At 42.3% G+C, this 16414-nt stretch overlaps 1 protein-coding gene across 5 annotated transcripts in view; it reads right to left on the reverse strand.

The window, feature by feature from the left end:
* The window catches only part of kcnab2a (potassium voltage-gated channel subfamily A regulatory beta subunit 2a), an 83292-nt gene that overhangs the window by 20769 nt on the left and 46109 nt on the right, over nucleotides 1–16414 (reverse strand). Inside the window, exon 1 of one of the 5 annotated variants that reach the window (XM_072381914.1) lies at nucleotides 8823–9198. The exons of the other annotated variants lie outside the window; for them this stretch is intronic. Within the exon in view, the coding sequence (XP_072238015.1) occupies nucleotides 8823–9034 (212 nt within the window). The 5' untranslated portion in view covers nucleotides 9035–9198. Of the gene's footprint in view, nucleotides 1–8822; nucleotides 9199–16414 lie in introns of those variants that run through there. 5 annotated transcript variants of the gene reach the window in all.

Raw genomic sequence — 16414 nt, forward strand, 5'->3', positions numbered from 1 at the left:
TTTTGACAAATTCTGGCTTTACGAGGCTGATGCTGATCCATCAGACTCAGTATACTACAATTTTGATCTATAATAGCATCACTTTGTTGTTGTTTTTAAGGTCGCTTCATGTCACAATAATGCTGTGATGATTATAATAATAATAAATATGCTAACATTACATCAGTGATGGTCCATTATTGGCCCTAAGAGTCCTACTTTGCATCGACAAAATGTCCAATCCATTGTAAAAGTGTGCTTTAGATTTATTATTGTTGAGTGCACTGACTGGGACTGATATCTTAATTAATCGCAGATTAAACGGCTCTGTATGAGAGCGCGTGCATCGGTTAAAGGGCATGAAGCCGCGTAGACTGAGTGGCAGGAGGCCGTGCTGTCAGCGAACAGGACAGGACAGGATGATGAACGAGGAAACAAGGTCACAGACATGGAACGTGTTGAGAGATATGTTCACCGAGCAGAACTATTAATACAACCTCACCCGTGGCTTTAACTGCAGAAAAACACACATAGCGAATGCCACTTGCACCTGGTTTCCTCCGTTCCTTCGTTCAGGTTTATGCAACATCGGCTCCACTTGGAGGGACGGCGGGATGGACTTGAGACACCGTTTTAAAACTGTATAGTTATAGGGATCAGATAGAGGATCGAAAGAATCCAGCAAAACAGTCACATTTCATCATCATTTGCTCTTTTTTGTATTAAAAAGCATACAGCTCGCTTGGCCCAATTATCCAGTAACCTCAGCGGTATGAAACATGAATCACTGATCCCTCTGTTGTGCACAGCCTACAGATTTCCTTCTTGAGGTTTCATTAATTTCCGCCAGCTGGATGACCTTCTTTTATAACTCCGGACAAAAAGCTTCTGTTCTTCTTCAGATGAAAGCCTCGGACGGATTTGTGAGATGTCAGTCTTGACCAGAGGTGAGCGAATAAGAGATTTTTCATGAGTTGAATTGAGGGGAATAATTTGACATTTTTGGGGTATATGCTCATCTGTCTTTGTGGTCAGTGTTAGATTGATACCAGTCTCATATCTGTATGCAGAGTATGAAGCTACAGAGAAGACACAATAAGCTTCACTTGACAAAAAGTCTGACAGGAAGGCAAAACAGCTGGTCTGGTTTTGCCAAAGATATCTACAACTCCATACATAATACAGTAGACCATGCATCTCTAACCCATCTAATGTAAAAAAAAATAATCACAAGCTGGGATTTTCCTGTTTTTACACTTTAAAATCAACAACAGCAGCAACATCTGTCTCAACTGACATGTTAAGGACAAATGTCAAACAGCTGATTGAAACCCATAAAAATTGTTTTCCCCCCAAATTCTTTGTTTTCTTCCTTGAGGCAAACGCATTTTTTGTTGTTTTACCATGAAAAATATAAATATTATAACCAGTAAGCATGTTAATGTGACACACACACACACACAAAAAAAAGAAGAAACAATTACGTTCATCAGATAAACATTGGTCTTTTAAAATGTATGCAAAGGTGTTGATCTGACAAAAATCATACTAAAAAAGTATGGCAGGACTAACAAACTCAGAATGTGGTTGGGGTTTGAATCACTCCTGTATGTAATGACTGAAACGGGCAGAGCTGCTGCACACAGGCTCCAAAGTTTGGTCCTCATACATCTTTCTTTTACAAAAAGCGTAATTGAATATTAATGCAGCTGAATTTCCAATAAAGCTGCTCTCGGCCACAATTTTCCTTTCTGCCACTTTTGTCAGACGACTAAACACATCAAAAACTGTGACTGATGATCAGCCGCATTAAGACTTGTGGTTGCTTAAAGCATCTCTACGCCACTCTATTCTGTTAAGTTCACAAGAAATGTCATCTCAAGGCACTTCAGAGATACAGTCCAAGATATTAAAATCCTTATTAATATGATCAATATGATGATCGACTAATGTTTTTACTTTATAATTAGCAGAGAACAGCTTCTCTGACGTGTCCTGAGTGTGAAAACAGTCTCCATGCCGAGCCTTTAAAAGGCAGTGCGAGCTGAGAAGCACGTCTCATGCAACCCTTGCAGATGCTGCCATTTTGTTAACATGGAAGCCAAAATAAAGATCATCACGTTCTGCACATGTCGCTCTCCCAGTGCGAAGCAGGCCTGCCGTGGACGATGGTCTCTCACAGAAAGTCAGAAGCAGCCGGATGTCTTTAACTCTTTCTCATAGCGTTGCATCTTCTGACATCCTTTGGTTGCTCCCCTGTCAGTGGATGCCGGTAAAAGGACAGTGGTCCAGCTGGAACTAACCATAGCTCATCTCAGCTGTGGTAATGCAGACCTCAAGATTATCACCAAACAACTTTAAAGACTTTTAAACACAGCCGCTCCCATTTTCTTGATGATTTGGCCAACTACGTCTAACATGAAGTTTCTTTCAACTCAAATCATTTTAGGTTATGCATTTAGAACGGACTTTTGTGTTTGTGTTTCTTTTGCAGAATGGAAATTTTCAGATATTATATCATTAAAACACTGCAACACGCTGCGTTTTGCTATTTGCTTCCAGTGTCAGCTCTGCCAGCCTGAGAAAATGTCAGATGTGATTTAATTTGCTGAATGGAAACAGCTTCAAAAGCCAGATACATAGATAGAGCCACTGGCATTAAAGCACTTCAAGACAGCTGTCAATGGCAGTTTATTCTATTTTTTTTTTTTTTTATGCTCTGGCATTAACAGATTGCAGACTCAGAGGTTTTTCCTCAGGCTGAATTTGTTTTTCGTCTAACTCATGCATTTCCAAAGGCACTTGTTAGGGAATAAATCTGCCAGTGCCCACAGAGACGGAAAATCATTTGCTATATGGTGCAGAGGAGAAAGCTGGGGACTTCCACATCTATACGATGGTTCTTATACTCTCTTTAATGCGACATTTGGCTGTGCTCTAACATGATATCAAATCACAGCCAAACAATCCTGATGGTTTGTTCATGAACAATGTATTCAATAGATCCCAATTTAGTAGAAAAATGGATTAAACAGCTTTAAAAGGTGTCAAACTATCCCATCTATCCATCTATCTGAACTATCTGGGCTCTTTTCCCTTGAATTTGGGTGTAAATCATGGAGCTGCAGTGTTTAGCTGATCTAAAAGTGAATTTGCTCTGCAAACCTTTCTCTATCCTCGGAGGAGTGAAGTTGGGACTCGTTGTGCTGTTTGTACACTGCGCCTTGCAGTGTTGACTAGGAACAGTCAAATAAGAGAAGAAATCTCTTATCGGAGAACTTTTTCCTGAATAAAAACGCTCCTCCAAGAGCAGAGAGGCCCTTCTGGAGCCAGAGTTTAGTTGCTCAAGTTCACTCCCCTCTGGCTGTTACTCTCCTCCTCATGTATTGCATTCAGCTCTTCTTCTGTATACTCCAGCTGAAATAAATATAGGGCAGAAAATATGATTCAAACATCGCCTTGACCAAATAGTTGAAAATCAGCTAAATATATGAGCCACTAAATCTGCGTCTGTGGGCAGTGATGGATCGAGCAAAAGTTTAGGCCTGATTAGAACTGATGTCTTAAGCAGATCATCGCATAAGACGATGCCCCCCTGCACAAGCAACACAGGCTCCGAGGGGGATGACGCAGCTGTGATCGCAAGAAGAAAAGCAGAACAAAAACTCTTCTCTGTAGGAATCCTGTCCAAAGCGTTGTCACACACTATACAAATCTGGGACAGTTGCAAATACAATTAAGCCGTGTTTGAGTCGGTGTTGAAGGAAAAAAAAAAATGGAAACGAATTTAAATATGTTTCTCATTCTTGCATGGTTGCAAATGAAATATCTCATCAGGAAGACAGCCGGGGGATTAGAGGCGCTCCGATGGACCCTTTTTCATTATTGTCTCTTTGTATTTTAGAAACCAAACAATCAATCAAGAAAAGCCAAAAAAAAAAAACTAAATAGAAATTAAAATTCATAGTAGCCCTAATCACAAATACACACTGCCAGTGTAGAGATCTGCCTACATGTATAAAAAGTATAACAGTTTATGTTTATTCATTTGGCAGACGCTTTTATCCAAAGTGACCCCAACATTTGGGGTCGAGCGTTCATAATACACATGACTGAGCACGATGTCGTGTCGGCCTGCTGATACAGTACAGCCCCGCTCCAGTGTGTGCTGCATTTCTTCTTCAGCCACTGGCTTACACGCTATGTGACGAGCATAAAACGTCTGTCAGGCAGAGACTAAAGCTAAAGCTTTAACACCGAAACACAAATCAGCATTAGCAGTAAAACAGTCAAGTGCAACAGTTTTTTAAAGCTAGGAACAAAGCCTGTATATATGTAGTATGTACCAATGGTTGTGATTGCAGCTGTATGTTATCGCACAACATTATAATACAGAGAAATATACTCAAGAATGTTCTTTGTCTTGGGAGTGTACAGCAACATTAATAAATCTAAGCCAATTCTGGAGTATTAATGAAAATAACATGCAGAGAATTTGCTGGTGATGATGTAACACACACACACACACACAGAGGCTCTAATTAAACCTTATCAGTGAGGCGAAAAAAGAACAGCTGTCTTGTTTTTGTTCTTCAACACAACACAAGTGTGTTATACACGCAGACAAGCTTATTAATGCACGCGCAACATATTCCACACAGACAAAACCTTTTCTTCTGTTTAGTGCAACACAAGCCCACTCTGCAAGATTGACCATTCCACTGTTTGGCAGTGTCTCCAAACATGCCCGGTGCAAAAAGACGCCAAATGCCTGCGCGCTAAAGTTGGTACCAAAAGTGGCTCCTGTGGCCTGAAATCCCGACAGCGGATGAGTCCTATTGAGTCGTATTGCCTTCAGAGAGGCTGGAGTGTATTGCAGTATGTGTGTTCTGTGCAGCTATCACTGCCTATTTATGATTCATATTTCAAGAGGGAGCGCAGGCAGTGGAAAGTTGGCTCCCTGATGATGAGAGCCCTCAGAATGCAGGAAAACGTCCCAGCGTTCACCCACACTCACGACGCCCCAAATCTCACACCCACAGCTTTTAGTCACTTGAGCCAGAGCGATGGCGAGGTTTTCCATTTGTGCAACAAAACAGCAATTGGTAGCTATTCTTAAGAATTCCTTGAAGCTAAAAGGCGTTCCAGTAATTGAGCTCCATCACTTCAGCTTTCACAGTCAATAACATTAAGACCGTACAGTGATAATTGATGTCTGAATGTGTTAAAGTTTCATTTGCAAATGTTGCCACTCTCACATTTATGTGATCTTTTTGGTTTTTTTTTCTACCATCTGTTTTTAAAAGTGACTTCAAGGTGTGCTAAACAAAGACAGCCATTGCGGGACAGGATTTAGGAAATTGTTGTGATAATGATACAGGTTATCTTCCTGCAACACAACGGTGGGATTTCAATGCCATACGCTTATACATGCTGCCAGTGGCCATCCACCGAGTGAACTTCCAGACATGAGAGGAATGCTAAGACGAGTTACTTGTAGATTTATACCCGGGGGGGTCGTGAGTCAGCTCTGACTTGCTTGGCCTTTGCAATAAACGACACTGAGTGCAGAACAGCAGATGCGCACTGTGCTGAAGATACTTTGCTTTTGCAAGTGCATGAAGTACAATTGTTAAGCACAGCGGTTTCAGGGGAATTCTTACGTTTTTGTCAGCACAAAGCGCATAAGTGGCGGTCCAGCTGAAAAGTGATACTGAGGCTCCACTACATCAGCATTACTTTGCATATTTTTGCTAAACCTTAGAGAATAAAACGCTCATTCTGCAGGGTTTGGCTGACTGAAAGAGGAGCTAATACCAGAATAAACTGCAGGGGACTGGTGCCTCACCTGCGCTTCTCGCCCAACCTCACAGACATTCTTCCATTCTCTGAGAAAGACTACTTTACATAATCACAAGCCGTTTTGTGTGCATCATTAATTCAGTCCCGACTGAAAGCATTTAATCACTCCTTGGAAGAGGTGCGGGCTCAAAGTCAGGCTTGATGATTTCAACCAGTCGTATCAGTCAGAAGCAGAGTCCCATTAAAGGACAGGCAGCCCAATAAAGCTGCTGCAATCTCTCCGTTCTTTGAAAGACTTTCACTTTGATGGTTTCCGCGGCCTTGTGGAGAGAGGTCACTCCCTACCTCACCCGCATCCTTGCTCATGGATGCAGACAGGCTTGATTCAAGGCTCACATTCAAGGATACGGTGAGTACCGTATGCAAATGAGCCTGATCTGAATTTCACACGACGACTCTGCAGTGCGGATAATCGAGGGGAAGTTTTGTTTGGTGGATGAGAAGGCTTTAGCTCGATTGATTCGGGGCAGTTATAAAACTACTAACCTCTTTAGCTGTCAAAATGGCAAAATGAAAAAAATTCTCTCCATCTTTAGCGGAGAGAAAAAACACTCATGGATGAAAAGAGAAAGGGACGGCCATGCTAAAGAGTTTCCCAGCTTCAGCTCCAAGAGGCATGTTTGAGATATCCACAGTGACATGAGGACAGATCACTCCGGCCCAGTGTACTTCCTCTTGGGCATAGTGCATGCTCCAGCATTAACCTTAGCTATTCCCCTTCCTTTCTTCCGCTCTCTTCTTCCTTCCCTTTCATTCCTCTCTCTTCAAAACAAAAACCACAAACAATATGCGATGCCCTTAGCGCATGAATTTCTGAGCTTTACGCTGCAACAAGGCGTGCAATACCTTCGGCTTACATCACACACAAGCCTAGCTAACAAACACACATCCCGTTATGTACTTTGCACAACACTGCAGGAGCAAAGAACACAAACAGCCGCTGGCCCCTTGAGCTGAAAATCGTTTTTTTCCTCATTCAATATCGTTAGCCTCAATAATGACAGAGTGCCAACATGATGAGGCTGCCGCCAGCAAAGATACAAAGATACAAAGGATTGTGATGCGACTTCAGACAACAGCACTGAGGACGGGTAAAGTTGTTCCTCTAATCAAGTCTCAGATCTTGCTTATTTCAGTCTTTTTTAGCTACAACGTAATCTGCTTTAAAATGCATAACAGTCAGTGAACTTCAGTTGTGTCTTCGTTATCTTCAGGTTTGGGGCTTGTGAAGTATTTCTTAAAAACAGAAGAACACAAGTACAGCCGGGCAATCGTTTGGAAGCATTGTACACAGATAGAAAATAAGATCTTCTAGTGTCATGTGCTGAAAGATTAGACTACATAAATTACAGAGGGTTTAAAAAAAATGTACACATTTTGATTGAGTTTATTTGTCGACTTCTATATTCTGAGCTTCCGGGTGCAGATTTAATACCAGTGCTGTAACAAATACCTGCATTTCATATCAGATGATGTGTGATGATTGTAATCTTCACTAATAACACACCTTTTAGCAGATAAACAGTTCTTTGGTATCATTTAGGCCAGAGACATGAAATGAGATGATGAATATCAGTCAATATTTTCATATATCATTAGCTTGCTGTGTAGAGAGTGGCTGAAAACATAATGAAAATGCTCGTACTGTTCTGCTGTTTTTGATTTTCATTTGAATGAGTTCTTCGTATCAAACCATCAGACGCCAGCAGGGTCACATATACGCTGGGAAATAAAATGCCAGCACTACATCGGGGGTGATGCAAAGCAGAAACGCCGCAGCATTACTGACCAGCTTGCTGCAGATCATGATGCACTGTACCTGACGGTGCTGATTCTGCACAGACTTTTAGATCTGTGCCACTGCTCAATCTGCCACTCACTCCCCAACCCTCAGTGCTTTAAAGGAGTGTCAAATGATATCACACTTTATTCGTATTCCTCTCCTTGTGTAACAGTGAGACTAATCTGAATAATTCACCACGCAAATGGAAGACATTTGCATTTTGATATAAAGCATTTATGTAAAAAAAACCAAAAACATTTGCCTAAATGCTTAAAAGAAGGGGTGAGATAGATAAAACTCAGGCTTTATGTCCCCTGAGGTTACTGCAGACAAACCAGCATAGTCATTTCTCATGAATAAAATAATAAGCCATTTAACCACCAGATCAGAATGAAAGTAACTGAACTGTAAATACTACAACTACTGACTGAAAGGTAGGATAAAAATTCTGTGTTACATCATACTCTGCATACAAGCTCCTGCTGTATTTCCATGACACTCATTACGCAATGTTTGTTTTCAATTACATGCAGAGGATAATCTTTAACGTCGAGTATAAAACCAAAAATATGTCACGTTGTGTAGCCTTTGATTGAGCGAGTGCGAGAAAAATCTAATCATTTAAAGGATGCATCTAAACTAACAATTTAGAAAATCACAGGATAAGGAATTCAAATTTAAGCAGTAACAAAAAAGGTAATAAAAAAATAAATAAATTGTAAAGTATTCTTGAACTAAGCAGAGCAATCTATGAAAACAGTAATTGGTTCCCCTTTAAATCTGAACAAAAGCAGCTTACTGAGCCTTGTTTGCAGGGCTTGTCACTGTAGCATAGAGCAGATTAGACATCAATGAACTGAATGAACTGCCAACTGAATTGTAATTACATACCAACCACTTAAATGGCAACTTATGCATAAATAAAATCTGATCAAATTAAAAGGTCAGCTATTTCCTCATCGCAGATGTTTAGGGGAAGTTAGAATATCGGGATTCTGTCCTAAAGAGGAACTGTTGGGCTTCGGCCAATTTTCCCAAAAAGGTAACAAGGCTGACAAACTAGCAGAGCAGAGTGGTAACACACATCATTCTCTGTCCTCTATTGTAGCCTCAACCAAAGACAGTTTTAATGCTGAATGTCTTAAAGCTGTGGAGCCAGATTTCAAGGCTACCAGTTAACATTTCAGACGTGCCCTACCTATACTTCATGCCCGTCTTGATACTTTGCTCACTGGACAAAGGCACACTCTGAACAGAGAGTTGCCCAAGACTGCGAGCCACCATCGCCACTGCTCTGAACTTGCTGCGGGTGCCTGTGTTGGGGCTGTTTGCATTCTGTCGGTTTAGCCGGTCCTCCGTGTTGCGGCTCACCCCCCCACGATGGTCCGTGCACACTAATGACACCTGCATACTGGCTTCTGGGCGACAGTCCCAATTAGGGTTTCTTTAGTTGGATTCTCCTCTAGATAAATCAGACGGAGAAAACTCCCCGAGGTGGGAAGTCTGAGGATCTTCTCAAAAGTCTGAGGCAGTTTAGTCCGAAGGATGCGGCTGCTCCGAATCGAGCCTCACACTGTTAGAAATCACTGCCCAGTCTCTATAAATGCCTCACAAGCTCAGAGATGTTAAGTTAAAAAAAAAAACAGGAAGGGTAACAGGGGTGGGAGGGCAGATGAGAATGTGTGCAAAGAGTGATGGTGAGGTGAAAGTCTTGTTAAAAGAAGTCACAGGAGCTACATCATAGCCTTCTCTTCCTCAGCTGGTGTGAGAAATAAATCTGTCCAAAAAGTCCAAAAATCAAAAACCGGTTGTGTGAATTTCCCTCCAAGTTGTTCCTTGATTCATTTGGTCGTCGTCTTGCTTTTTCCACCTTATCAGAGGCTGACAGGCAGATTCACGTCCTGCAGTTTCCTTTTAAAACTGAGCTCAGAATGCCGGAGATAACACCTCTCACAGCCAAGCTTTAAGAGTGGCAACGAATAGATCCACACAAAGAGATGAGAGAATAAAACACGGCACACAGTTCCAGTAGCTTTTCATCTCCTCCTCCTTGTCCGCCTTGACAGTTGCACCGGCTGATGCACGTTATGCAGGCTACTGCTGCATGTTAGTCAAAGGGCAACCTCATATTCACTTCCCAGCTTTGACCGTTGCCTGGATTAAACTTACATCTGCATGCCTTGTGCTCAGCATAAAACAGCACGGAGCACACAGGCGAGAGATGGGAGGAGAGAGGGGGAGAGAGGGAGGGAGGGAATGTGGTGGGAGGGATATGAGGAGGAATATTCAGAGAGCCAAAGCAGCGTGAGAGCAAGGCACAGAAATCTGCTGTGTTTACAGCACCTCTGTAAGGAAAGAGTAGAGCATTTTTGTGCACATCTTTGTCCGTTTGCTGTCCTGCAGTGGGGTTTAATTTGGCTCATTCTGTCTGGAGAAAATGCATAGAATGACTTCTCCGTGGTCAGGACTTTGCAACAATCTATGACCCCAGAGAAGGGGACGTTCATGTGGGTTTTGTTCAACTGCCCATGAAATATTCATTATGTAACTTTATCGGTTACAATATGAGTCGCATAAATAAAATCAGTTGTACCGTATTATAATGATCAATTAGAAATTATTGCATTAAGAATAATAGCTACTCCTTGGTGAACATTATACTCACAGTTCAGGAAAAAAAAAATGGAAAAGTATCTATGAAAGCAAACACACGGAGGCTGGATTCAATGCAACACTGACTGCAGATTGATGAGACAATAGATGAGGCACGCACTCCCAGTAATATAATACTGAAGCTTATCTGAGTGGACCAGCGTGTGTGCTTAAGAGATAATTAAAAGAGATGCCATCAGGAGCAGACATGTATCGTGTAGTAAAGCAGTCAAAGAAGTGGCCTGCATCAAAGGAATAAAGCAAAAGGGCTGCTGCTAACTGACAGGCCTATTCTTGGAGCAACAACCTTTTGGTCTCCTGGCCTTAAATAGAACCTGAGGGGAAAGGTGGTTTAATTGAACTGGGACTCTGATTTCTGTCTGACAGTGAGTGCAAACAGTGGACAAAGCAAGCTCTAAAACTACCTTGTGAATGATCCTTCCTGAGACAAAAACAGAGAAAAGAGTTCAAAGACACAGCCTAATGCTGTGCAGGTTGATGGTTTGGGTTTTGTTGCCTCTGACATTTCTGCTCATTTTGACAGCACAACTGAGAACGAAAGCAGCAATCGGACCGGACGTCTCTTTAACAAAGGATATGCTCCATGCGCTTACAAGCCACCGTTCATCCTGCTCTGCTCCAGGGCCCCCAGGACTTGTGACATGGGGGAAATACTTAGAAGTGGGAGAGGCCAGGGACAGGAGCCCAGGCCACACAGATACAGTGACAGCCTTGTGATTTATGCTTCCTCCATGCACATGCATGGCAGAGGAAAAAAAAAAAACAGCAGCTTGCAATGGGAACATTTTCTCAACATCCAGCTTTAACACGCGTTTAAGTCCTACAGCATATCTCTGTCACAAACGTGTGTTTACAGACACCATAAGTTTTTATCATTACCACACCATCTGGTCTCTGTTGACCCTCGATCCTCCCACAGCTGAAATCTGCACATTTATTGACTGCTGCGCAATGCAAGGTACTGCAATCAATATAAGCCTGCATCATCTGACTGGCGAGTGATCCATCAACTAAATGACTCAACAGGGCTTCTATCTTTTTTTTTTTAAAGCAAATTGCTTCTTCTGGCATTTTATACAGCTGACCAACTCCCTCCGTCAAATGCAAACTGTATTTCAACAGTCTACGTTCACTTTAATGGTCCTGAAAAATGACTAACAAACGACAAGACACCACATGCTCCAATGCCCTGCAATCAACAAATACAACAGGAGCTATTAACTGCCACAGAAACATGCCAACACTGTGAGCAAAAAATATGCTCAATCCAATAAGCCCTGCCTGTCACACTTACTATGATTTAATAATTCACAACTGGCACAACTGCCAGCTCAGCCTGACAGCATGCGTTTCATTCCTTTTTCCACTACATCTAGAAAACAAAAATGACCCAAAAGAGCAGATACACAGAAGAGACGATCATTAAACATGATTGACGCCTCATCGCCGCATGATGACATGTACGGCTCTCTGGAAGGAATCGCAGCGTTAGCAGGCCTCGCTGTGAGCAAGTGTGACAGACAAAAAGGTCCACACCAACAGCTGTCAAGTGAAACGATGAGCAGGAAAACCTGCGCCGTTGTTCTAGGAACCAACATATAACACTGCTGAAAGGGAATAGTTTCATCCAAGTGCCTTTCAAACCCATTAACATCTGTGTGTTTGATCATTTCTAAAGCTTTCAATTGGAGGAATCGGATTACTCTGCGCAAGGTAAGACGGAATCAAAGTTAGTTTGGAAAAATACCAACACTTTAATGATCCTCTTCAGTCATCCAATGAAAACATTAATGGATCATTTTTTTCCTGACACCGTTATCGAGTGAATGCTGGTCTGAGCTATGATCTGCTTTGTGGTCATTCATCAAAGCGCGCCAGAGAGCACGCAGAATTAACTTCTACTCATTGTTTGTCACAAGAAAGAAATTGGATGCCGAAGTGGAAATAACTACTGTAGGTGCCACTGCTGAACTGCTCATTTGCAACTTTGCGGTTAAGGTGTACGAATAGGGCAACTCAGAGCGATCTAAAGCCAATCGTCAACTGTTCTTTGACGATAAAGTTTATCTTTGCATTAATGTAGACACAAACGACTGAACAATACCTGAAAACCAAATCCTATTAGTTTCCATTGTTAGACTTAGTAGCTGGTCGTTAGATAGCAGAGCTGAACAAATCCCCACCCACTCCACTTATTATGACAATGTCCTCCCATGTGTCGGGGTCTTCGCCCACTTGCTTTGATTGAATGCCCGATTTATGGCTATCTAAAAATCTAAGCTTCTAAAATCCTTTAGACACTCAATCACCATGAGTGAACGTAGAGGACTGATGGAGCCCTTTACCTCGCTCAATGTGCGGGGGAGGAAGGGGAGAGAAAAGCTGAAGATTCACAGAGGAACTTGTGTGTTTCCCTGATCACGACTGAGTAAAATTAACCAGAACAAACGGCACCGTTTTTCCAGAGAGTGCAGAGAAGGAAGCAAAGGACTGAGGCAGAAAAAGGAATTTAATGGCTATTAAAAAGGATGGCTCTGGAAATATGTCCAACCAATCCTTTATTAATGAGACTGAAAAAGAAAGTTGCCAAACACACCCTCAGAAAATCTCACATATTGGTTTTGTTCAGCTCGTCTTTGGAGCCCTGGTCTGAGAGAGGCTGAGGCCATCGATGATGCCATGCCATAATGAGGCCTCGAGAGTCTGTCCTGCTTCGACAGGAGTGTCAGCACAGACAACTGACCTCTGCCAAACCACAACCCACATACTGGAGCCAAGAAGCCCAGTGGAACAGAGGAGGAGACAACTACTTCAATCAGAAACTACTCGGACCACAGAAGTCCTGTTGGGTACTGTCACAAGCAGAGATCCTTCCCCACAATCACACCATCAGCTCCTAAATTAAACTTTTTTCAAGTATATACTCCAGACAGTTCAAGCGCTCCATTTCACTCCTATTCAGCCATCCACTGCGTACAAACCTGACCAAAAGTGCTTATCCGGGGGCTTTGAGTCAGGATGACAACTGTCAGTGAAGCATATAACCAGCCACAAAAAATAACCTCAGCTGTATCATTTCTAACTATCCGCCAGCTGTTCAATAACTATTCAAATACCCCTTAGTCAGAGTCTGACAGCACATCATTCAGCAAGATTTGACCAACTGAGTGAAAGCAAGCTTGAGACGTGGTGGGGAAACAGGAGTGTGTACGGGAAGTGAGTGTGTGAGTGAATAAAGTACTCTTTTCAGTTCTTTATTCTTTATTAAGAGTAAAGAATAAAGAACTGAGGAAATGGAAAGAGATGCGAGGTCCAGCTTTTCTCATAGCTTAATGCATCCAGAGGGTGTGTCTCTCACATTTCTGAGTGCTGACTGTTAAATCCCTGTAACGAGAATGTAAAAAACCCCAAAACATTCGAATACTGCTGTTCGTGAGACATCTTAGCTCCTGTACTTTGATCAAACACCTCCAGCAATTACTGATCTGAATGATGTCAACTTGCAACAAAAGCGACAGAAGGTTTCCCATAATAGACAACATAGACATAGACAACATAATTCAGACAATTAGGTGCAGCTCTTCAGAGATTCTGGGAGTTCCTGATGAAATAGAAGAGAGATGAGAGACACAGGTCACATCTGTGAGCAGCGAGTGCTGCAATTCTTAACTCTCCAGTGAACATGACAGATTCCCCGCAGACAGCAGAGCTCAGGAGGAGTTGTCAGCTCAGCTGTCCCCACTGACACGTCCAACAGTGCAAGAGAGCTGAGACAGTCAAAAAAGAGAGGACAGGAAACCCCTGTACTTATGTAACATAGAGTCACGATAATAATTATTGGCTTGGACTTTGTTATAAAACAAAGTATTCTGTGTCAAATGTGGAAAAATGGTGCTGATAACGGCGCATTCATAATGCTCATTCCACATTTACACAAGATTACACACGCATCCATAAAAGGGTTTCTAATATACCATATGTTGAGCAGTAAATAGACCATGCAAGCGGATATGCTGACTATTACAGTACAGCAGCGATCTCAGATTCATGTAGGCATGTCAGCATCATGACCTGAACAACAAGGTATGTTTAAGCCACACAGGGCTGACTTGCACAGTCGAATGGAGCACGTTCACTAATCTGAAGGAAGAAAGAACGAGCAGAGGAAACAGAATAATGCGTCCTGATCCTCCTGCCTGCCTGCGTGCATTTATCATAGCTGCAGAAAACGCTCACACAGAGGAGCCTTGTAAGGCAGAAACGCCTTCTACTGCATCACTACACAGGAAGGATGAGGGTAATTGCTTGTGGTGCACTGACACACTGTGTCCATAATATTGGTTCTAAACTTTAAGCAAATAATATTTACCATGAAAATAAATATCACAAAATCCACAGAGATCCAGCGTTCCAAAGGCCAAAGGGCTTCTTGCAATGACCCCATCACCTTTAAGCAAATGCCATTTGAACTACGCTTTTGAGGGTCCCGTGCACATGAGAAGAAAGGGGTTAAACTGAGCCTTATATAAAACAGATGGCTCCCATTTTATTCTTAGCTGCTGATTCTGTGACCCTTAATGGCCTCAACCTGTAGAGCACAGAAACAAGGCAGCTATAATGTGGTCAGATGTCTGTTATTAAATCCCTGATCTCCCCAGTGAGAGGAAAACCTTTTTTCTGCCTGAGGTATCAGTCTGTACAAATACAAGGACCCGATTACGATTACAATATGTTAGAGCACTGGATTCAGCAGGATCTCTTCCACCGTGTTCCCAACGATGACGCCAAACAAAAATATAAAGGGCATCAGCAGAGCCAGCAGTGAGTGTTCGGTGTGCTTTAAAGGTTTGCTGAAAATTTGCAAATTTAAACATTTTCCGGCTTTTAGTACAACACCTGTGTCAAACGAAGACCTTCTTTTTTTTTCTGCTTTTCTGAAAACTCTGTCATGTGTGAAACTGAATATTTCCCTCTGAATTAAATTTGCATCCCCCACAAAACCATAGAAGTGTAGAAAAATATTCAGCAGACTCACGACAAACACTTCAGCAAAGCGAACGCTTACCACAGAGCCGCGGTAAGGCAGACGTCATGCTTATCGAATCATATTTTCAGCTGCCTGAGGACCCATTGTGATTCATTATTGAAACACATTATGACAATTAACGCCAATGCTGCATCTTAAGTGATGCGAGAAATTCAATAAATGCGGAGATGCGTAGTCGGAGTCCTGTCACTGTGAAATAAATGGAAGTTCTCATTTTATTCAGATAGGAAATACGGACACAGTACGTGCCGACTGTTAAGTAGAAACTTTTATGGGATGCAGAATGACAACGGCACAAATGCAAAGCCTCTGAAAGGCTGCAGACAGCCTCCGGTCACAAGCACATGTACACAAAAAATAAAACCAAAGTAGGTGAGAAAAACGGTGTTAACACAGGAGTGAAGCTCGTGGCTCAGTGGTTAGAGTGGGTCGTCCAATAACGGTGGTTCGATTCCCACTCTCACCACTCAAAAGATTGGTGAACTGACAGCTGGAGGGGTGGCAGTCCGCCTCCTTGCCACGGCCGAGGCGCCCTTGAGCAAAGCACCGTACCCACATGCTCCCTGGGTGCTGTGAATGGCTGCCCACCGCTCCAGTGTATGGCATCCGTCTCCATAGTGTGTGACCCTGTGCATGTGTGTGTTCAACAGGTGCCAACCTGGATGGGTCAAATGTGGAGGAGTAATTCCATGTAGTTCCCTTAATCTTAATCTCGATCAGCCACCACTAAAAAAAACAACACATTCAATATGCATTTGAGGTTTCCAAACTATTTAAACGTGTTAGTGGAAGTATGCATTACAAACGCTGGATATTACTGTAGGAATTATGGTAAGTAAGGAGCTGCACTTGACAAACCTATGATGATACAGTATTACAACTAGGGACTCAAAGATTTATCTGCCCAATATTACTACTCACCAGTATTCAGCTTGTTGACCATTCAAATGTGTTAATGTAAAAGGTTGCAATAAAGACTTTTTGATACATTCAAAGATAGCAATGAAGGGCTGAAATACTGTAAAACCATTCAGTTATTTTCCTATAAAGCATATTTGATTGTTTTCCCG

This window comes from Leuresthes tenuis, unplaced genomic scaffold, assembly GCF_036924035.1.
Source record: "Leuresthes tenuis unplaced genomic scaffold, fLeuTen1.0.hap1 SCAF_3, whole genome shotgun sequence".
Lineage (NCBI taxonomy): Eukaryota > Metazoa > Chordata > Actinopteri > Atheriniformes > Atherinopsidae > Leuresthes > Leuresthes tenuis.